Source organism: Mauremys reevesii, linkage group 2 (assembly GCF_016161935.1).
Source record: "Mauremys reevesii isolate NIE-2019 linkage group 2, ASM1616193v1, whole genome shotgun sequence".
Classification (NCBI taxonomy): Eukaryota; Metazoa; Chordata; order Testudines; family Geoemydidae; genus Mauremys; species Mauremys reevesii.
In genome coordinates, this window is record NC_052624.1 from 91,194,678 (window position 1) to 91,217,701 (window position 23,024).

At 41.6% G+C, this 23,024-nt stretch overlaps 1 protein-coding gene across 1 annotated transcript in view; it reads left to right on the top strand.

The window, feature by feature from the left end:
- EPDR1 (ependymin related 1) overlaps window positions 1-20,738 on the top strand; it is a 42,290-nt gene extending 21,552 nt beyond the window's left edge. The window contains exons 2-3 of the mRNA XM_039525385.1: window positions 11,810-12,018; window positions 19,891-20,738. Coding sequence (XP_039381319.1) covers window positions 11,810-12,018; window positions 19,891-20,081 — 400 coding nt within the window. The 3' untranslated portion in view covers window positions 20,082-20,738. The remainder of the gene's footprint in view (window positions 1-11,809; window positions 12,019-19,890) is intronic.
- The last annotated feature ends 2,286 nt before the right edge of the window (window positions 20,739-23,024 follow it).

Genomic DNA, 23,024 nt, shown 5'->3' on the forward strand with positions numbered 1-23,024 from the left:
CATTTCAAGGAGGAGATTATTAACCACTGATATCAATGCAGTCTCATTTTCATACCATTTGAACCAAGACTTAAGTGGGATCTAAGACACTGAAGGAATCCAGGGGCAGCTGGAATTGGCCCATAACTATTTTCTCAATAGCCTTCCTTAAAATTAGGAGAATTGAGACAGGACAACAACTGGCAAGGTTATCATGTCTAAAAATGGTTTCTTGAGTGAGATTGACACCCCTTGGGTGATCTGATGAGCCTATTGTCTCTTCACTATCTTTAAGGCAGTATAGGGCTGCGATGGATTTGGAACTGCTCAATGTAAGTGTCACAAACTGATCCATAATTACAAACCTACATTGTTTAAACACTTGTTATATATTGTACCACACTTGCTTATTGCAATGATTGTCTTATGAATGCTTAATTATTTCTCTCTGTGTCACTGCCTGTCTGTCTCTTATCTCCCACAATACTTTGTTTTTCAAATCTAATCAATGTTAATTTCATCCAGGGTTTAAATTTAATCAAATTATGCGGGTTTGAGCCCGTCCACTGGTGTATAAACTGAGCTTCGTAGGATGCACACAATATTCTCTTTGTTCTGTAGCAAGAAGAGCCCGAGAGAGAGACCTGCACAAAGAATTCTGGATGAGGCAAAGGAAAGTTATTTTTAGGTTGTGAAGGAAACTTGATGAAAGAGCCAGAACTTCAGGATGCATTTATTTTCAATGAAGTGAATCTTCATCATGCACAGAGCTTATTTAAAAATAAACTATACTCAAAGCTTTGAATAAAGATGTTAGAAAGTTAAAGTGTATGTAACTTCCCTACTATGATGTCTGATTACTCAAAATGGCCTGTCTTCCAAAATTCCTTAAAAATACAGTGCTAGTGTTTTAGTTTTTAACATTAGAATGATAATTAGAACTGCCTGCATTGCCCCTCTCCCAAGGAGATACCTGAAGGAGGAGTCTTGGGCAAATAAACAGCTATAGGAGGATTTTTCCTGAGAGAATTCCATTATGAAAGCATATTTTGCCCTACTAGAATGTGTGATCTGGGGATCCACAAGAGCCTATTGCACTCCCTTGGACTTTTCTCAAACGCCTGTGCTGTGCAGGTCCACTGGAGAGTTCATGTAATGTTTGCTTCACATACAAAGATGTATACACAAGATTTTCAAAACAAAAACATCAAATACCATACAGGGTCTGTGGGACAGGTTTTCTGTGTAAATTAGTACAGTCTCATTGACTTCAATAGAATAATGCCGATTTACACCAGCTGAGAACCTGGTCCTATGTATGTACTGAAGTTAAGTTGTGTATGAAGCTGCAGTCCACAGCCCCAGTTTAAAAATGCGTATTTATTGTCAACTGTTCTGAAATAGCTTTCTGTGAAAAGGAGATTGCTTGTATAGTATATAGGCCACATTTTGCATTGCCTTTCTCACATGGAACATAAAGATTGTCATACTGGATGAGATCCAAGGTCCATCTAATCCAGTATCGTGTCTCCAACTGTGGCTAGTACCAAATGCTTCAGAGGCAAGTGTAAGAATCCCACAATAGGCAAATGCAGCTTAATCTGCTCCCCCCAGAGCTCTCATCCTACTCTGATAGTTAGAGATAATGAGGACAAGGTTTTAAGATGAATTTTGATAACTCTGGATACGCTTGATAGCCACATAAATATCCAGTCCCTTTTTGAATCTTGCCAAGTTCAATGAATTCCTCAGTTTAATCACCTGTTGTGTGAAAAAGTATTTCCTTTTCTCAGTTTTGAATTATCCACCTTTCCATTTCATTGAATGTCCCCTTGTTCTTGTATTATAAGACAAGGAGAAAAGAAGTTCCCCATTTCCCTTCTCTATCATTCATTATTTTCTGTACTTTTATCATCATGCCCTTCTTATTCATCTCCTTTCTAAGGTAAATATAAGCTATCCCAGTGTGGTAGGGCCTTCAGTGGCCGGGCAGTCTAGTGGCTAGATCATTGGTTAGGGAGGGATGAAGGGACCTGACCTCTCCTCTCTCAGGTCCTGGCCCAGGGTCCTGTGATGCTCACCCCTAAACAGAGGAGATGGACCTTCCTTCCAGCCATGAGGAGGGCTTCAGGGCCTGTTTTCCTGAGCTGCTTCCTATGCAAGTCCTTTTAGTTTGGCATGTGGCCCTGTTAGTCCAGTTTTCCTGAAGTTGGGGTTTGTCTGCAGGTTCCCATTTGCAGGGGAAGACTTACTTGCCTCCAGTGGCTGCGTTGGCAGGCAGGTTGCTGGCCTGTGCCTTCAGGCAGGCAGGCATACGGAGAGCTTCTGCCTCTTTGCCAGTCAACCCCTGACTGAGCCAAGCTTTCTTGTTTTCTCCCCCCTCCAGGCCTGGCATTGGCTGCAGGTATAACAGGGTGGGGCTAACTGAACCCACAGGTGTTCTTTCACCCCTGCTGTGCCTGGATGCAGTCTCTCTGCTCCTTCACACATTCCCTGCCCCCATGACCCCATTTGGGGTCAGCCCCCTCTAACTGCTGTCCACTACCCTGTGAAAAGAAGTCTGCATTCAGATGGGCTTTGGCCAGGGGTGAAAGTAACTTACAGGACTTACTGGTACTGCTGGAGTCCTGAGGAGGGCGTGGCCTCATCCGGAAGAGGCGTGGCCTCTCAAGATTTAAAGGCCCTGGGGCACTGGCTGTGGCTGGGAGACCCAGGCCTTTAAATCAACCCCGGGGCTCCCAGCTGAAAAGGTGGCTGGGAGCCCCCCGGGGCTCAGGGGCAAATTAAAGGGCCCAGGGCTCCGGCTGCCGGGGGGAACCCCGAGCTTTGCGGGGCTGGGGCAGTGATTTAAAGGGCCCAGAGCTCCTGCCCCTGAGGGGAGCCCCGAGCCCTTTAAATCCTGGCCCCATCCCAGCTGCCAGAGCCACGGCAGGGATTGAAAGGGCTCTGGGCTGCCCGCAGCCGTGGGGAGCTCTGAGCCCTTTAAATCTCAGCCGCTGTCGCCGGGATTTAAAGGGCTCTGGACTGCCCACAGCCCCAGGGAGCTCTGAGCCCTTTAAATCCCGGCCCCTGCCCGGCCGCCGGAGCCGTGGCCGGGATTCAAAGGGTTCTGGGCTGCCTGCAGTGGCGGGGAGCTCTGAGCCCTTTAAATCTCAGCCAAGCCGGGATTCAAAGGACTCTGGGCTGCCCGCAGCGGCGGGGAGCTCTGAGCCCTTTAAATCTCATCTGGGCCGGGGTTCAAAGGACTCTGGGCTGCCTGCAGCGGCGGGGAGCTCTGAGCCCTTTAAATCCCGGCCCCTGCCCAGCCGCCGGAGCCCTTTCAATCCCCGCCGTGGAAGCTGGTGCGGTCCAGCACGGCGCACTGGCTCTTGCCGGTACGCCGTACCGGACCGGACTGATTTACTTTCACCTCTGGCTCTGGCTCTCCCAGCCTAGTGCTGGATGCAGAAGGAGAAGGGCTGGAGGGAAAGGTACCACCTCATGAATCGGGAATTTGTGTCCTTCATAGCATGGCGCCTGCGCAAGGGGACATGGTCGGTAACAAGGGTGAAGTGCACACCCAGAAGATAATAACGGATCGAGTCCATGGCTCATTTTACCCGCTAGGGCTTCTTTCTCAATTACTGAATAGGTCTTCTGTCACAGGAATAGCTTCCTGCTAATATATAGGATGGGGTGTTTGTCACCTCCTACTACCTGTAATAAAACAGTTCCTAGGCCCACATCTGAGGCATCAGTTTGTAACAAGAACTACTTGGCAAAGTCAGGCCTGTACAAGACAGGTTCCTGAGAGAGTCAGGCCTTCAGAGTTTGAAATGCCTCCTCACAGCCTCTGGTCCACAGGATCCTTTTAGGACTCTTGTTCTTGAGGAGATCAGAAAGGGGGGGCCACAGTGGAGGAGACTCTTGGGATAAAGTGGCGGTAGTACCCGGCTAGTCCCAGGAATTGGCATACATGCTTCTTTGAGGACAGCGTGGGGCACAGCTGGAGGGCCTGGACTTTGTCAACCAAGGGTTGGATCAAGCCCTTTCCCAATGTGTACCCGAGGTAAGTGGTCTCATTCTTCCCAAGGTGACACTTGGCGGGGTTCGCTATCAGGCCAGCCTCGTGGAGGGACTGCAGGACTGATGTCACGTGTCTCGTAGGGAGGAAGATGCCGGCGTCCCTCACAATCCTGGGGTCCATGTTTTAGGGACATGAGGCTCTTGGTTGCAACCAGCCCTGAAGGGGATGTCATTATGGGGGACTTGCCAGCTAGGTAGTTCTCCATGAGCTGGATGGCATCCGTCATGGTGTCAGCGTGATGCCGCAACACCCACTCTCTTCCCCTAAGAGGCAGACAAACTACTTGAGCAGGACCCACTCAGCAACCTGCATCCCCATCTTTGCTTCTGGTTTGAGCCATCTTCAGCATGAGTCATGCAACTTCTGGGCGACCAGGCGGGGTTGGGCCCCCCAGTGGGTACCACTCCCCCCGGAAGTGTTGCCGGAAGGTTTCCTATGAGATATCTAGGGTGTTGAGGATCGCTGCCTGAACTTGGGCATAGTCCTGGGTGGCGGTAGGGTCTAAAGCACGGTATGCAGTCTGTGCTACCCTGGTTAAGTACAGGGCAGCACTGCAGCCCATTGGTCTCTGGGCCACCGGGCTACTGTGGCCACTCTCTCGAAAGTCTCTAAGAAAGCCTCAGGATCATCATCAGGCCCTATTTTGGCAAGCCCGATAGGGACGGGGTTAGGCAGCTCTGCTGGAGCACCAGGTCACAAAATGGATGCCACCTGTTGGACCAGCTGCTGTTGTTGGGCTGCCAATTCCCGAACTAGCTGCTGCTGCTGCATGGCCATCTGCTGCCGGAGTTGTTGTTGTTTCTGTTGATGATGGGTGTTTTGCTCTGTCATCCATTTCAGCAGCTGCTCCATCTCCATTCAAGTGTTTGTCCTCGGGACTTTCTCTCTCTCTCTCTTTTTAAATTCCTTTCAGCAGGGACTAGGGCGATGTGCGCACTCTCCACCATTTGTGATAGGGCCTTCAGTGGCCAGGCAGCCTAGTGGCTAGATCGTTGGTTAGGGGGCTGAAGAGGGACCTGAGCTCTCTTACTCCCTCAGGTCCTGGCCCAGAGTCCTGTGTCGCTTACCCCAACGCAGGGGAGATGGACCTTCCTCCCAGCCGTGAGGAGGGCTTCAGGCCCTGTTTTCCGGGCTGCTCCCTATTCAAGTCCTTTTAATTTAGGGTGTGGCCCTGCTAGTCCAGTTTTCCCACAGTTGGGGCTTGTCTGCAGGTTCTCCTTAGCAGGGGAAGACTTACTTGCCTCCAGTGGCTGCGTTGGCAGGCAGGTTGCTGGTCTGCCTCCAGGCAGGCATACGGACAGCTTCTGCCTCTTTGCCAGTCAACCCCTGACTGAGCCAAGCTTTCTTGTTTTCTTCCCCCTCCAGGCCTGGCATTGGCTGCAGGTATAACAGGGTGGGGCTAGCTGAACCCACAGGTGTTCTTTAACCCCTGCTGTGCCCGGCTGCAGTCTCTCTGCTCCTTCACACCCAGTCTTTTCAGACTCTCAATATAAGACTTTTCCCCAACTTTCTGAACCCCCTGTAGTTCTGCAATATCCTTTTATTTATGTGTATACTGTATGCCCTATGAGCCCCAACTGTGTGAGTTGCTGTACAAACTCAAAGATAGCGTGGCCAGTACTGTACACAGTGTTGCAGATGAGGCCACACCATTGATTTATATGAATATAATATTTTTGTTTACTATTTTCCCTCTCATTTCTTATGAGTAACCCCGTTGTCTTTAAGGGGACTATTAAAGGCCCCAATTCAGGAAAACATCCCTATTCAGGAAAGCACTTAAAGATTTGCTCAAATCCATCCCTATTTAGGAGAGAACATAAGCACATGCCTAAGTCCCATTGAAACACAAGACAGTGGGCTCTAAGCTTTAAAGTTCAGAATGTGCTTTAAGTGCTATCCTAAATAGGAATGAATTTAAGCATGTTTTAAGTGTTTTTCTGAATCACATCTTAAATTAGAATGGATTATTAAAATTTGCTAGATTAGGTTCTATATTATGGAACATCAAATGGCCCATAAAAAAACAGCAAAGAAAACAATGTAAATCTTTTTTTACTGAAGAACTCCATTTCCTGTCATTTTTGGCAAAGTAATTAATCTAATTTATGTCAAAAGAATAAAAGTTGTATAACTTTTTATGAGTTTTGTAAATAAAATCACAGAAATATGTAATCCCCTTAGTTGATTTAACTTTGACTTTTCAGGTTTTGATTCTTTTCTTGTATTTAAAATTTTCTTTTTAACTGAACTTCATAACTAACTGGAATAAAGCTGCCTGTTCAAAACTCCTATTGTCAAAGTTCCGTTTATAACTTGTTAATTAGATACCTGATACAGAAGGCTCATGCTCCTTGGAAAATAAAATCCAGTAAAATCTGAGAACATTTTTGGTCAGTCTAAAAAATACTGCATTTACACAATATTAGATTACATGTACTGCCACATGTATATGTACAATACCATATTTGTACAATATATTATAATCCTGCATCTTTGCCAGACAAGTGAGATCAAATATGGTAATTACTATTGTTGAAGTCAGATACACCAGAAGAAAAACACAAGTCTGAAATTACTGAAACATCATGGGAAAGAGGAACGGAGTTCCCAGAAATATACCCGAAAAAAATGAATGCTTCACAGTTAGGAAATGAGTTGGCCAGAGATATCCAAAAGCAGATGAAGTCGTCTTGACCTGAAGATATTATTTATCATCTGTCTGAATGTCTACCCAACAGCATTTTTCTCCTCTACAATGTTCTTATTTAAAATAAAAATGTTGCACAGATTAGCTGTTGCTATCATCATTTAATGAACTAGGCTTGTGAAATACACTGATCAATATTTTGTTTAGACAACTGATTTGTAAAAAGAAGCAATATTTCTATGAAAGTTGTGGAATACATTATCAAACAGGGCATTAGAAAGCAAAAGAATTAACAATTTAGAGCTACCTGTAGGTTTTGGTATATTCATCAGCATAGAAGCATTTGTTTTTTAAAAAGTGAAATTTCTATCACTTCTAGTTGTGAAGAAGGCTTTCACAATGCTTTTAAATCAATTGTACCAATGATCTTTTTGAAAATGCAGAAAGACAAGTCTAAACAATACCATCAAGACAGAGGTAGATTATCCACACTTCCAGTTATCTCAGTGGAGTTGAAAAAAATTAATTTGAATTTATTTGCTGCAATTTAAAATGATGTTGTTCACATCTGAACAACACATCAGCAATAATAATAACAATAATAATACATAACATTCTGCCTTTCACCTTCCAAATGCTCTGTAAACATTATTAGCTAATATAAAGCCTGATTGAAGTGACAGTGAGATTTATGTTCACAAAAGAAGTAAACACTACATACATACCGTAATCTACTGGTTTAAGTCATACAAAAAGGGATCGTAAAGGCTGTTAACAGAGTCCCTTTAAGTACATAGCATAAAGTAGGGAAGAGGAAGGGAAATCTAAGCCAGAAAGATGTTAACTGGACCAAGTAGCTCCTTATAAATTATATTTGAAGGTGAGGTATAAAGGATTTGGGGGGTTGTTTTAAGAAACTAAGAAATGAAATTATTAACAGAATAATAGTAATCGTAGATAAAGATTCCAACTACATTTACTTTTTTAAAAACAAAATGTTTGAAAAATCAGTTTTTATTTATCTGCAAAGACCTACTTTCAGGAATCCATGCTTCCCCTTAAAAAGCTGGTGACATCTCGAGCACCTAAAACAACTACAGGGAGTGCCTTTAGGACTTGGCAGGTAAATAAAGGAGGAAATAGTTTTCAAATATTTTGTTTTAAAATATGCCAGGTTGTCATTTTTAAATCTATGCACATTTTGTTATTAATGTTGACTGGTAAACAGTTCTTTTTGTAAAATAACAACTTAGCAGTTCACCTTCAATAATGTGTAATGAAATACAAGTCCTGCAAAACTGCAAAGTACCTTATATTCATTGTTTGGAGGCATATAGGCATACACAGAAGCAATCCTCACTGTAAAAATTAGGATAAAAGGTATGTCTGATTTTTTTATAAGATCTAAGGAGAGTATATATATTTACAGTATAAACTTGTTCACTTGCTTCATTATCAAAGATTATCACTAACACATCTCCAAGTAACCCCAATGACTTCACTGTGGGCATAGTAGTCTATTCTGTTCTATTTAGAGTCTTATTCTGTGCTCATCCCTTTAGTATCAGAGTGCCCTCCAGTTGTGCATTAAGCGACATTACTAACCTCTGTCATGAGTTTTTCTCATCCTCCCCAGGGTGAGAAGTGTGTGCAGTGGAGTATCTTGTGTTGTGAGGGTTTTTTATTTTGTTTTTTTAATATACACGTTGCTAGGTATTTATGTTTGAGAAAGCAAAATCAACTAAATATATCCACAGGGTTTGGCTCCAATCCTGCACCTAGCTATATACACAGTTAACTTTAAATATGCAGGTAATCCCACTGAAGTTAGATTGACTACTGTCATAACTATAAAGGGAAGGGTAACAACCCTCCTGTATAGAATACTATAAAATCCCTCCCGGCCAGAGGCACCAAAATCCTTTTACCTGGAAAGGGTTAAGAAGCTCAGGTAACCTGGCTGACACCTCACCCAAAGGACCAATAAGGGGACAAGATACTTTCAAATCTTGGAGGGGTGGGGGGAAGGCTTTTGTTTGTCCTTTTTGTTTTGAGGTGTGTTCGCTCTTGGTACTAAGAGGGACCGGACATCAATCCATGTTCTCCAAATCTTTCTGAACAAGTCTCTCATATTTCAAACTTGTAAGTAACAGCCAGGCAAGGCAAATTAGTTTTTCTTTGTTTTCTCAACTTGTGAATTTTACCTTTGCTAGAGGGAGATATCCCTGTTTTGTTGTAACTTTGAAACTAAGGCTAGAGGGGGTTCCTCTGGGCTCTTTGGATCTGATTACCCTATAAAGTTATTTACCATCCTGATTTTACAGAGATGATTTTTATATTTTCTTTTTATTAAATCCTTCTTTTAAGAACCTGACTGATTTTTCTATTGTCCAAAGACCCAGAGGTTTGGGTCTTTGATCACTTGGTAACCAATTGGTTAGAATATTATTCTCAAGCCTCCCTAGGAAAGGGGGTGTAAGGGATTGGGGAGATATTTTGGGGGAAGAGGAACTCCAGTGGTCCTTTCCCTGTTTCTTGTTAAATCACTTGGTGGTGGCAGCATACCAGGTTTTAACCTAAGCTAGTAGAAATAAGCTTAGGGGGCTTTCATGCGGGTCCCCACATCTGCACCCTAGAGTTTAGAGTGGGGAAGGAACCCTGACAACTACTCATGTGCTTAAGGTTGAGTACATCATAAGCATGTGGAGAATTGAAGCCTAAGGTACTCTCTGCTTAAGTAATGGTGGCATAATATATCCCTTATGTAATACCAATAATATATCATTTGATTTTACAAAATACAGAGTAAAACATATTCCCTTCCCCCAAATACCTTATAATATATGAGAGACAAGATGGAGAAGGCAAGATGTTGGATAACAGTTCAGGAAAAGGAAGGTGTGAAGAGATTATTGTTAGGGGAAATAAAGTAGGAAGAATTTGAACAGAAAATTGGTTTTGAGGAGGGATTTGAAGGAAGAAAGAGAAGTGAAATTCTTTAAAACCAGACAGGATATAATGTGTATGTCACATCATTTTAAAAGATAAATCAGCATTTTTATCTTTGGTTAATTTGCAAATTTTCCAGATGATAATTCAAGGTCAAAAGTTATTGCTATGCCACGAGACTCAGCTGCATGTGTGCAGCTCACTTTCCCAAAGGCACTCTCTCTCTCTCTCTGAATCTCAAGAAGCCACTGCTGAACTTGTGCAAGCAGAGGAGGAAGCTGAACTGGAGTTAAACCCTTAAAACCTGTTCCTGCAAACACTTAAGCATATGCATAATTGTACTCACATGAGTAGCTCCACTGAATTCAGTGGAACAGAAGTTACGCACATGCTTAAGTGTTCACAAATTCAGCATTTTACTGGCCAGATACCAGGTAGTTCTCCTGACCCCTGTCACAATGATGTGAACTTTTCTTTCAACAAAGAGAATGTAAACTGACTTTAGGCCAATAATGCAGGGCTGCCCAGAGGATTAAGGGGGCCTGGGACAAAGCAATTTTGGGGTCCCCTTCCATAAAAAAAGTTGCAATACTATAGAATACTGTATTTTTGAGGGGGCCTCAGGGCCCGGGCAAATTGCCCTTTCCCCCAGGTGGCCCTGCAGTAATGATTCTGTGGCAATTTTCGCAGTAATCAGGGTGTCTTAATCCACTTCCAGTTGGTCTAATTACATTTTACTTACCTACATTTCCCCCTGTATTTGGATACACTATTCTTCACTTTCTCTCTTGAGCTGCTATGAGTGTTGCTAAATGGCTTTTAAACACTGTTAAATGTTTTCCATGTTTTAACTTTTAAATAACTTCACCTGAGCAGTGGGTGAAGTGATTCCTACCTATGTATATTTTATATGGTGAATTAGTAAAATTTTGAATTGCAATGACTTCCACCTGGTCTTACATAATATTACATTAAAAATTACATTAAAAGAATGTTCAGGTTTAAAAGTCAAGCACTCAAAAGTTAGGAAATGCCAGAATTAAGCTTCCCCATATGCATTATGATACAGTCTTTTACATAATCACATCCTATTTTTTCCACAGGACCCCTACATCATTCAGTGCAGGGGATAGATGGTGCTCTGAGAATGAATCAAGGTTGTATAGTGAGTAAGGCTGTTGTTTGTAGGAGCCGTGCCTCATTTGTTACAAGTGTTGTGAATGAGTTAGGTGATTCCATTTTCTGGTTAAGGAAGTTGAATGCCACCCTGGAGAACTGGATTCTATCCTTTCTTGTACTTCAGAGTTGTTATCTGGCTTAATCGTTTAAGACAAATACTTACATTAAAATGTTCACAGATGGCCATTAACTTTGTGCTCAATTTCTATACTTGACACCAAATTTGCAGAAGTGCTGAGTGCTTACAACTGCAACTAGACTGAAAAATCTGACAGGAGCTGTGCTTTGAATATATAATATGCTATGCATGTGCTAAGTACTCTGGAAAACTGGGCCCTAGGTGTCTCAAATTGGGCACCCAAAATTAGAGGACGTTTTGAAAATTTTGGCTTTAGTTGCCCTGAGCCTCAGTTCCCTTGTGCCTCAGTTCATGTGGCAAGAGCTGTGCAGGGACTAAGCATGCTCACTGAGGATGGAATCTTCAGGGAATTTAGCCACTAAACTCAAACAAGTTGAGCATATGAAAGCTGAAATTATTCAAAGTCTCATACCTTGGCCAATTTGGACAGACTTTCACAGGGATGCAAACGATATAACCCTGACACACAGGCCATCCTCCTGCCAAATGTCAAGCCATTGCTCCACAAAACTGGCAGGTGCTAGGGCTTCTAAACTAAAATGTTGTTTAAAAAAAAAGTAACAAGGGTAAAACATATTTTTCCCTCATCTCATTCTCAGAAATGGCTGAAGAACTTTAGCTGAAACTTTAAAAAAAAAAACACTAAAAAAACAAAAAAAAAAAACCCTCATACCGAGGCCGATACCCATTATGGAAATTTTTAGCCAAAAAGGTTAAAATTTGACAAAGTTATAAGTGACTAAAAACAGGATATTATAAAGAGACATCTCAGGCAATGGTAACTACAGGGAGTTCTACCAGCTATAAAACCATCATGAACATTAACTGTTTTTTTTTAATGTTTCAGATTCTTTGAATATATATTTCTCTATAAAGATGCAGTGATGTTTCAGATTGAACAAGTCACAAAGCTGTGCTCAAAGATTGCTTTGACTGAGCCTTGGGATCCTTATGATATTCCTGACAACTCCACTTATGAAGATCAGTACTACATCGGGGGGCCTGGAGATGAAATTATGGTACAGGAATGGTCTGATAGAAAACCAGCCAGGAAATGTAAGTATTTGGTTTGATTTTGTTAAAAAATGTCTGCATTTCCTTTACCCAAGATATAATTTTCCAACTGACTGTTAGTATTGACTTCCATATTACCACAAAATTTGCAGGAAGAAATAACATGTAATAAATATCCAGCACATACTGTATATCATATTAGTGCTGCATTGTATTAAAGAAAATGTCCCCATTATTTAAGAGTTAAATATCTGAAGAGCATATAATGGAGTTGTTTGCATGTCTCAGACAAAGTTTGGGATGAAACCATACCATTTTCCCATTAGAGTCCAGTAATCTGAGCCCAGAATTATTCATAAGAAAATCTATAATATAGAGAGACTCTTTCAGGAGTTTCAGGAGTAACTGCATGTGACCTGTGTGGCTTGGAGATTACCCAGTGACACAAGGACTTCTTGGAGCCAACTGACAGAGGGCACTGGGGCTGCATAGGGTTTTACAGGGCTCCCTTGGTCAAACATATGCATAATAATCACTGAAGGGTAGCATGTGAGGTCTCTGCTGAGTGGTAGTGTAGTCCACTGGTAATCCTAATAATTTCAAAATGTATGCATGGTTAATATTTGAGGAGGTATGTATCTACACTGGAAATTATGTTCTTAATGCCCTGGTGTTAAGGCAGATCGCCAGGAGGTGACATACCTTGGACGGGTTCCTTTCAGGCAGAGGGTAACAGATGCCTATCTCCCTGTATGGTCATTTGGGAATTGTGTATTGTATGCCACACAATGTAGAACCTATTTGCATACTGAGCCAGTTGTTGATTAAGAGATTACAAAGTCTACGAGAAAGGAGTATATAGGCATCCTGTTTATGAATAAGGACAATGGATTGTTCTGATATTTCTATGGATGCAAATACCCTGGATCCTTTGCTGAGAAGGCAAATTGACACCATGTTTTGCCTCATGAAAATTGGGTCACAGCCAACCTGGCTGAAAAACATTGGAAGCACTTTGGGTGAGCATTGCTCTACAAGACATGAAAGTATCTAGTTAATTAAGTCTGGGTTCTAAAATGTGTTACTTGTTTCCAATACTTCTACCTGCTATTACTTGAATCACTGTGCTTTGTTAAATAAACTTATACTTGGTTTCACTATAAACATATCTAAGTGCTGTGCATTAAGCAGAGCCGTGATCTTAGGTGGAACTGGTAAGTTGGGGTGTACTGTTCCTTTGGAAACAGCAAATCTGTGAATACTACCAGAGTCCAGTGTATCAGGGATTGGACACTCCAGAGAGAGGTTGAAGAGGTCGTAGGTTAGAGTGTGCCTGTCGCTAACCTGTAGAGAGACAGTGAGGCCTACGTAGACCTAGAGAGGGTGCTTGAGCTGCCTCTGACTGATAGAACTAGGGAGCTGTCCCATCGCAGGCATAGACGAAGCTTCTTCGTGCTAAGAATAGGTAGTAGCAAGATGCCTCACAACCCTGGGTACCCCTGAGAAGCATCATACGCAGACTCTAACAATAAAAAAGAGTTCTTAAACCCCCCTGAATTTAATTTTAATTTACAGCATTATCCAGTTGATGCAACACTTATGGTTATGACCAACAAAATATATGGCCGGTTATGAACCTTAATAATCAGCCAAGGGAAAATATTTCTTTAATAAAAAATTAAAAATAAAACAAAGAAAAAGATTGTTAGAACTCTAACTAGACTGGTTTCATCCTCCCAACATTCCACAAGAGACACATCACCACCCATCCCAGGAAAATTTTTATTCACATCCAGTATTGTTGGCAGATTTATGGAACTTAATATCCAGATAGTATCAATTTGCACTCTTGAAGTCATTTGAATATGCCCGGCTATATTGTACACCCACAATTATTTTTGTGTGTTTTATATGATAATATTGAAAGAAAACAATGTCTTGTTCATATCTAATCTATATCTATCTATCTATCTATCCATCCCTCCCTCCCTCACAACTAATTTGGCTTGGATTCTTATGGTAAAGTTATTCTGGTTTCAATGGAAATATATTGTACTTTAATAGCATTTTATTTTGCATTCATTTTTATATGAAATTCACTAAAACCATCACAAGCAGGTCCGAAAAGGATCCTGTAGACTGTTTATTTATATATGTTCACTAATGTATTATGACTTTCTGAGAAGTGTGTTGAATTATTGCTCATCTTATCAGCCTTTATTTAGATGTTCTGTATGTATATCACCACTCAAATTGTTTTGTTAATGTGGACTGAATTTTAAAATGATAGAATAAGTGTGCATGACCACTCTTTGGATAAGAGAAGGCAGGGTCCACTAAAGGGCTGGAAGAAAGAAAATATTTGTCACTAATAGGAATTACTGAAATGCGGCTGTCACTGCATCCAGCATGATGGTGTATATTTTTCATCTCTTAGGGGCTGGAATCAGGGTTTCTGTAAAAAGAAATAATAATCAAATGCACTAGTGTTTAGTACAAGGATCTCTGGACTTGGTAGCATCTAGGCTTTAAAGCTTAAAAAGTATCAAGTGGTTATATTCAGATGTATTCTTCCTCTCCATATCTTAGAATTTAATTTGTAATGTCTGTGACTGAGCAAGGAGACACATGGGAATTGGTGCACTGGCCAATTTTGAAATTTCTGTGCAGACTCTAGCTTATGCAAGGATACAATGCTGGAATAATATACACACGCAAATTCAAGAAGTATAACATTTTTTAAAAAGCCAAGATAGAATCAATAGCATTAAAGTGCCCTAAATTCTTCACCTTTAGTCTTACTGTTAGAAACTCAGTTTTTTCAAATTATTTGTTACACAGTAACCAATTTTATATCAACCTTTATAATCCCAAAAGAGCCTTCCATAGAAGAAATCCCTTAATTATTACACCAAAGGAAAGATATCTGTTCTGCCAGTGTCTAATTATGACACCTTTTAAAATCTGCATAATAAAATACAATACAATTCAGCTTTGAATTGCCTCTTTCATACAAACTATATACCAAATACTGTGCAAAAGTAGGCTCTAGTTCAGCCAGGTGTTTGAGCCATCCCTAAAACTACACAGTCACCAAGTTAAAAAAGGGAAAGAGAAAAGTTAAGGGGTGCAGACAAGAGAGAAAATAAATGCTCTGAGGTGAGATTTAAAAAAGGATGGTGAGTCAATGAAGCCCTTCTAGATGGCAGAAGCTGCAGAGAGAGAAATTCTTGTATGAACAGTGGCAAGATTACGTGAAATGAAAAAGGGGAAACTAGTGGTGGAGGACCAGAGAGAGAGAGAGAGAGGAGGTTGGAGAGTTAGTCTGGACTAAATCCATGATGTATTCTCCATCTCAGGATACAAATGTTGTGTTCTTGACTTGTCTCTTGCAGTGGAGAATAGGGTCCAAGGAGTGCAGTTTTGAACAGGACGTCAAATGAATGGAGAGCCAGGGGAGATGCTTAGGGAGGTGGAAGTTGCACTAATGAAGATATGGATGAAGATTTCCACAATGGGGCCGGCAAGGCTTAGATGGGCAATGCTGTGGAGAGGATGATGGGCAGATTTGCAGACAAAGGGCTGTGGGAGAAGTAAAATTTAGGGATTAGGATGATACCAGGGGTTTACAGAGAGATGGGAGGAATGAGTCAAGGAAAGAAGTAGAGGAGTTGGGGTTGTGTTTGGGAATGCTCCTTCTTTTCCAGGATGAACATTTCTGTGTCTGAGATAGTTAGCTAGAAGATTATGAAAAGAAGCCATGTATATTTTCATTAAAGATGTGACAAAAGGCAAAATATGTACAGCTGACGTTCATCAGTGTAAAATTGGCAGTTAGGAATTAAGATAACTATAAAGAATGAAGGTAGAAGGTTGAGGGTCTCCACAGAGGAGGAGCCCTGGTGTAGAGAAGGAATTCCCACCAAAACAGAGAATGAGTGACTTCATAGGTAAGGGGGAATCAGATATCCTACTTAGCTCTGGAAACTGAGTATTGCACAGTGTCAAAGGTGGCTCTGAGGCCCAGCAGTATGAGACTGGAGAAAGAGCCTTCAGTAGCAGAAGGAAGAAATACATTTGGCGATGTGTTAACTACAGGAAAGAGAGAGGTTTCCAAGTTACAGGCAGTGTGAAGACCATCAAGGATACTGACCTCTTAACCTACCTAGGACCAAATGTGGGATGCAGTGTTTGATGTTTACTTGAAATGTGGGACACAAAACATTTTTCATGCAGGAAACACAAAATGCCCTGGAGTTCCTTCCTTTAGTGTAAATAACTCCTTCTAGAACGTCAATTTCATGGTTCTTTTGTGAGGTAAATACTTTTTTAGAATAAAAAGGAGATGTCAAATTTGTGTGGAAAGTAGGTAAATTTAGGACTAAAATAAATGATGTCCCTCCAAGTGAGGGACACATGGGAACTATGAGAGTATGGGTACGTCTACACTACGGGACTATTCCGAATTTGCATAAACCGGTTTTGTAAAACAGATTTTATAAAATCGAGTGCGCGCGGCCACACTAAACACATTAAATCGGTGGTGTGCGTCCATGGTCTGAGGCAGCGTCGATTTCTGGAGCGTTGCACTGTGGGTAGCTATCCCGTAGCTATCCCATAGTTCCCGCAGCCTCCCCCGCCCCTTGGCATTTCCGGGTTGAGATCCCAGTGCCTGATGGGGCAAAAATCATTGTCGCGGGTGGTTCTGGGTAAATGTCGTCAGTCACTCCTTCCTCTGGGAAAGCAACGGCAGACAAGCATTTCGCGCCTTTTTTCCCTGGATTGCCCTGGCAGATGCCATAGCATGGCAATCATGGAGCCTGTTTTGCCTTTTGTGACTGTCACCGTATGTGTACTAGATGCCGCTGACAGAGGCGATTCAGCAGCGCTACACAGCAGCATGCTTTTGCTTTTGCATGACAGCAGAGATGGTTATCAGCCATACTGTACCATCTACCAATCCATAAATTGGTAATAAGATGATCGTGGCTACCAGTCCTTTTGCACTGTTCCATTTGCTGCTGTCATAAGTGCCCCTGGCTGCTCTTAGCCAGGGCGCAAAGTTAAAATTGGGAATGACTCCTGAGTCAATCCCTCCTTTTTGGTATCTAAAAATATAATCAGTCCTGCGTAGAATATGGGCAAGTGTACTAGAGAACCACTTTATCAGAGAACCAGAGAGCACAGCTGCTCTGTGTCAGATCCTGCAGAAATTATGAGCTGTATTCTATTCACATTGGGTGCTCCTGCAACAACCCCACCTGTTGATTCCGTTCTTCCCTCAGCCTTCCTGGGCTACCATAGCATTGTCCCCCCACTTGTGTGATGAAGTAATAAAGAATGCAGGAATAAGACACAGTGACTTGTTAGTGAGATATGAGTGGAAGGCAGCCTCCAGCTGCTATGATAGTCCAGACAGGACAGTAAGGAGTGTGTAGGAGAGGAGCCCAGCATCCCTCTGCTAGTTCAGGGCACTTGAATCTTTTCTTTACACATGAAGGGTGGGGCTGATGGAGCTCAGCCCCTGTTGCTATATGATGACGATGGTTATCAGCCATACTGCACCATCTACCAGGAAAAATTAGGACCAAGCGCCTTGATCGACCTAACAGATGCTGGTCATCATGGTTACCAGTCCTTTTGCACTGCCCCATGTGCCAATAGGCTGATGACGAGGACAGATACCAGTCGTATTGTACCATCAGCCAGCCATAGCGTGGGGGGAGCAAGGATGTTGGTGTTGAGTGCTGCACCATCGCATCTATCTGCAGCATTCAGTAAAGATAGGGTGACATGTAAAAGAGTCAAGAGAGGATTGTTTTCCCTTTCACTTCTGGGGGTGGGTGGGGGGGTGCGTAAATTGCCGAGCTATGCCCTGACCCACCGCGGACACTGTTTTTGACCCTAGAAGCATTTGGAGCTCAGCCAAGAATGCAAATGCTTTTCAGAGACTGCAGGAACTGTGGGATAGCTTGAGTCCTCCAGTCCATGAGCGTCCATTTGATTCTTTGGCTTTCCGTTACGCTTGTCACGCAGCAGTGCGCTGTGTCCCTGCTATGGCATCTGTCTGGAGATATTTAAAAAATGATTTTGAATTTCGTCTTCTGTAACGGAGCGCTGATAGGACAGATTTGCCTGCCCTTACAGCGATCACGTCCGCATCATCCATGCGAGAGCTCTTTCTTTATTTTGATTTTTAACTGCATCACCATCCGTGCTGATCAGAGCTCCACGCTGGGCAAACAGGAAATATTCAAAAGTTTGTGGGGCTTTTCCTGTCTACCTGGCCACTGCATCCGAGTTCAGATTGCTGTCCAGAGCGGTCAGTGGTGCACTGTGGGATACCGCCCGGAGGCCAATACCGTCGATCTGCGGCCACACTAACCCCAATCCGATATGGTAATACCGATATTAGCCCTACTCCTCTCGTTAGGGAGGAGTACAGAAACCGGTTTAAAGAGCCCTTTATACCGATATAAAGGGCCTCTTAGTGTGGACGGTTGTGGCGTTAAATCGGTTTTACGCTCCTAAAACCGGTTTAAACGCATAGTGTAGACCAGGCCTAAGATGGAGAGGTGAGAGAAATCTGCTTTTTTGATTACATTGATGAGAAATGGATACTTACAGGTAGTGCTGCAGATTTGCCATGGCACTTTTTGATCAAAAATCATTGGTAAATTTAGTAGAAGTCACAGGTTTAGGGGAAAACAGTGTGTAGAGTCATGGATATGATAACTCAACTATACCTCTTTAAATACAATATACATAAATGCCTCCTTCTTCACTGCCTCACCTCAATCGGAGAGGGGGGGTGCGGGAGGAGGCACTGACCTTGCAGCAGTACCCTCTGCGTCAGCACAGCAGCCCTAATCCCAGCTCAGTGTGGAGGGAAGGCCCTGGGGCGAGGGGGCTGGAGAGCAAGCTTATCCCGCACTCACTTCACAGCAGCAGCTCCTGTCCCACGAGACTGGGCCCAGCTCCCTGCACTGGGCGTTGCCACCTGGCATGTGGGTCACAGTGCAACTCACTCAAATTTGGCCTGGTTGCCAATCCATCATGATGTGAGGGAGCCAGGCCCAGTCTTGCAGGACAGGAGCTGCCACTATGCGATGAGTATGGGGTGGGCTTGTTCTCCAGCCCCTTCGACTGGGGCCTCGCCTCTCCACCAGGTTGGCAACCCACTGATGTGTCATGACCCAGGGTTTGGAATATAACTGCTTTATTAAAATGATGGGCACAAAGAAAAGTCTCAGACAAACAGAAAAGTCAGAGCATCCATGACATTTTTACCACCCTGACAAATTTACAGTCCTACTTATAGGTCATCACTTGTTTTAGGTGAATATAAAGGCAAAGGAAGCATGATGTCAGAAGGGTCCAAAGAGAGGCAAGAGAGAGAGTTGAGGAAGGGAAAGTAAAGGAAGAGAGTAACAGTGGGGGGTCAGGGAGGGAGTATTACCACGAATCAGGACAATATTAGATTGAGAGAGGGAAGTCTGCAAACATGATTCTCTAATCAGAACAATTTCCTGGTAATTAGGGATTAACCCCTATTGGATTAACCCAATCCTAAATTGATTGCTGCTGTCCATTAGCCTAGCAGATATCAACCCAGCTCATGACTTGCTTAAGATATGTGTACAGTACACAGTTTTCAAATACTGCTCCAGAAATTAATATTCAGTTCATGACTAAACATTTTATCTTGAAACAGCATGACAAACATTTTTCTTTTCATTTCTTCATTAAGGCTGGGATTTTCAAAGTTCTAGGTGCCCAAAATCCCCTGGGGCTCTTTGAAAGTTGTCACTGAAGTCAGGAAAATATACAAATGTTCTCTCGTCTCTTTAATAACAACTTTAAAATAATTCATGCTTGTCCCATAAAATAGTAACACTTTGTGCTTCATTATAGTTGAGTCCTGGGTTGGTGTTTACACAGTCAAGGACTGTTACCCAGTGCAAGAAACCTACACCAAGAACTACAGCGTGACAACCTCCACCCGCTTTTTTGATCTACAGCTGGGTATTACTGACCCCTCTGTGTTTACCCCACCCAGCACCTGCCAGGAAGCCCAGCCGATAAAGATGAAAGTTGAATGCTGATTATGGACAATGGGTTGCCACATGCAAACAAATAATGACACGGAGGATAATTATTAATAATCAGCAACTGATATGTAACCTGATTTTCAACCTGATTTTTGTCTTTTTGGAATTGTGAGTTTTCATTTGAAAGGGAACACAATATTTAGTTGAACAGGAAGGTAAGATGTGTAGCAAAAAGGATATCTTTATTTCAGTGTTTCACTAAATTAAACTCTGTTCAACGATGCACTTGGTGTGTTTGTTACTGATGAAGTAATGTTTATAGGCACTATTTTAGCTGTGAATATTTTTTGAAAGTTTCATTATTTAATATTTCAAAATGTCAACACAAAAGTATATTGGGTTCCTATTAACATAAAAGAAAAGTTGGATATCGTTTATTACTTCTGGAGGGATTTATGGGGTTGATAAAATATATTCTGTGTAAGAGCTCAACTGTAACCATAAAATGGCATAGTTTAAGCAGACTATGTCAGAGTGATTAAATGCATTCTCTTGGGGTTTTTTATCCTTGCTCCTCAAAAAGCTTTCAGTCAAGTGTATGGGGGTTTGAGGTTGTTGGGCTATTTGCAAAGAAACCAGAGTGACTATTCATATAATACTACGTGACTGATGTAATACTTTAATGGGGGGAAAATAAAAAATTAAGCCAAAGGTTTTTTTCTTGCATTTGCTAATCTTTCCCTGAAGACTTTCTACAGAGTCTGATTAGACATATTTCTGTTTTATTAATTTCTTATTCATGCTTTTGTCAAGGCATTTTTGCTTTTAATCTATGCAAGGAAATGAATAGATACTGCATGTGAATTGCTATAATTGTCCTATTTTCAAAAATCTTTCTTTTTTCAGAGAGTGTGAGAAAGGCCTTTACAATTTCAGGTAGAAGTAAAAAGCATCTGCTCCTGTCACCTAGATTAATGCACATACAGCTCCTCACGTTGGAATTCTAACGAAAGACCTAAATGTGTGACAAAAGGGAAAATGGTATTTTAAAGGCCTTTTGCATGGTATGATTACAATGCACTATGATCCAAACACGAATGACAATCCTGCTTTTGTTTGCACCCATTCCTTTGATCACTGAACATGTTCATTGTTAAATCAGCATTTTAAAACATTATCATCCACATACAGCTATTTGCTGGTGGAAGGAATGAGAGCTTAGTTATAAATAAAAAAATCAATAAACAAACAAAAACCAAAAAGCCCCAGGTAATGTACATTTTTAGCAGTATAAGCAGTACAGGACATTAAAGTGATATGGACTATATAACTGTCCCATCTTAGTGTTTCTGAAATTATAGTAAATGCTTTCATCTTCCATAAGTCTAGCATTTTATTTCAGTTGTTACTTGATAATATATGTGGGGCCAGATTCTGATCCCGAGTCATGTTGTGTAGTACTTTACTTCATGAGTAGTGCTGAAGTCAATGGGACAACTTGTAGAGGAAGGTGCTATTCAGCATCAGTAAGGGGATCACATTCTGGCCCTTAAAGATAGTTGTTTGAAAATATCCCACAAGACTGCCTCTTCTAAGACAGTCTTCATAAAGAGAAAATTATGTAGGGTTACAGTGATGGTGGAGGATTACATACGATGTATAATTTACTCACCAGTAGTACCTTAGTTAACAAAAACCAAAGGCCAGAATCACCTTTGGAAGAGAGTGGACCTAGGTACATTATTAGTTTCTCTACACCTTACTAGCTTTTATCACTTAGACACTGTGCCACAGTGTCACGGTATTTTCCTTTCAGAGCTGGAGTCATGAAGGAATTTTCTTTAGTGGAGCCCTTCCTGCAAGTATACCTATGAACTAACTGAAATATAACTAATTAATGATATTTTCCCAAACATTAAAAGTTTATTGAGATGTGCTAGTGGAAATAGAATTGGATTTCCTATCAATTTAGTATGCACTTAGTCTGTGATTCCTCTATAATTTTGTAACAACTTAAATACTAATTGCATATTGTTTTCATTAGGGCTTCTTGTTGAAAGCTGGAAAATATAATAAACTTAGCTAGCAAACATGGAAGTGTGACTCCACATCATTAGGAACGACTTTCTTGTGGTTTAACAGATAACTATGTATTCTCTCTGTGTGCGGGTGTAATACCATGTCTATAATTATATTGGTTCTAACAATATTAGATGGTCTTTTAACATTCATTCGCAGAAGTCTGTAACACAAAGTGCTTTTTAAAATGTTGCAGTGACATCCAAGTTAATTTTCAATGGCAAAATATATACGGTTTAAAACTGCTGGTTTTGAATTTTTTAGTTCTGCTCTATATATTCAATAAAGGGACTTGTTAAAGAAAGAATAAAGAGCCTTGGGTTTGTTTCCTCGTTGTTTTTAATGAGTGTGTCATTAAACAAAAAGTTTGCTTAGTTTGTTATTGTCTTCAACAGAGGCATATAAGGCCCTTAACATTGCTTATTGGCCCTTTTACACCACTCTGGCAGTGTTAAGTGCTTTATAGTGGGAGTAAATTACATTTATACCAACTTTAAGGTCCATTTCCACTGCCTGAGTGATGTAAAGGGGCTTTCGTGTAAATGAGACTCTGGGACAGTAATTTCTTCACAACAACTATCCTGGGTGTAATACAATAGTCAAACATTTTCTTTTCCCATTAAAATCAGTGAGGGCTTCAGTGTAGGGAGCACTTATGAAAATCAGACCATTTATTTAAGTGCCTCAGTATAGATGTGAGGGTAAAATTTGTAGAAGAGTCTAAGTAAATTAAGAGCTTAAGTTGCTAAAAAGCCTAAGTCCCATTGACATTGTTAGGCACTTTAAAAAATTTTACCCACTGAAATTAAGTAGCAGCAAACTAATTGTCAGTGGGACTTAGACTCGTAAATCACTTAGGTGTTTTTTAAAATTTTACCTCAGATGCCTAAATCTAGGCACCGATGCTCATTTGCAGAG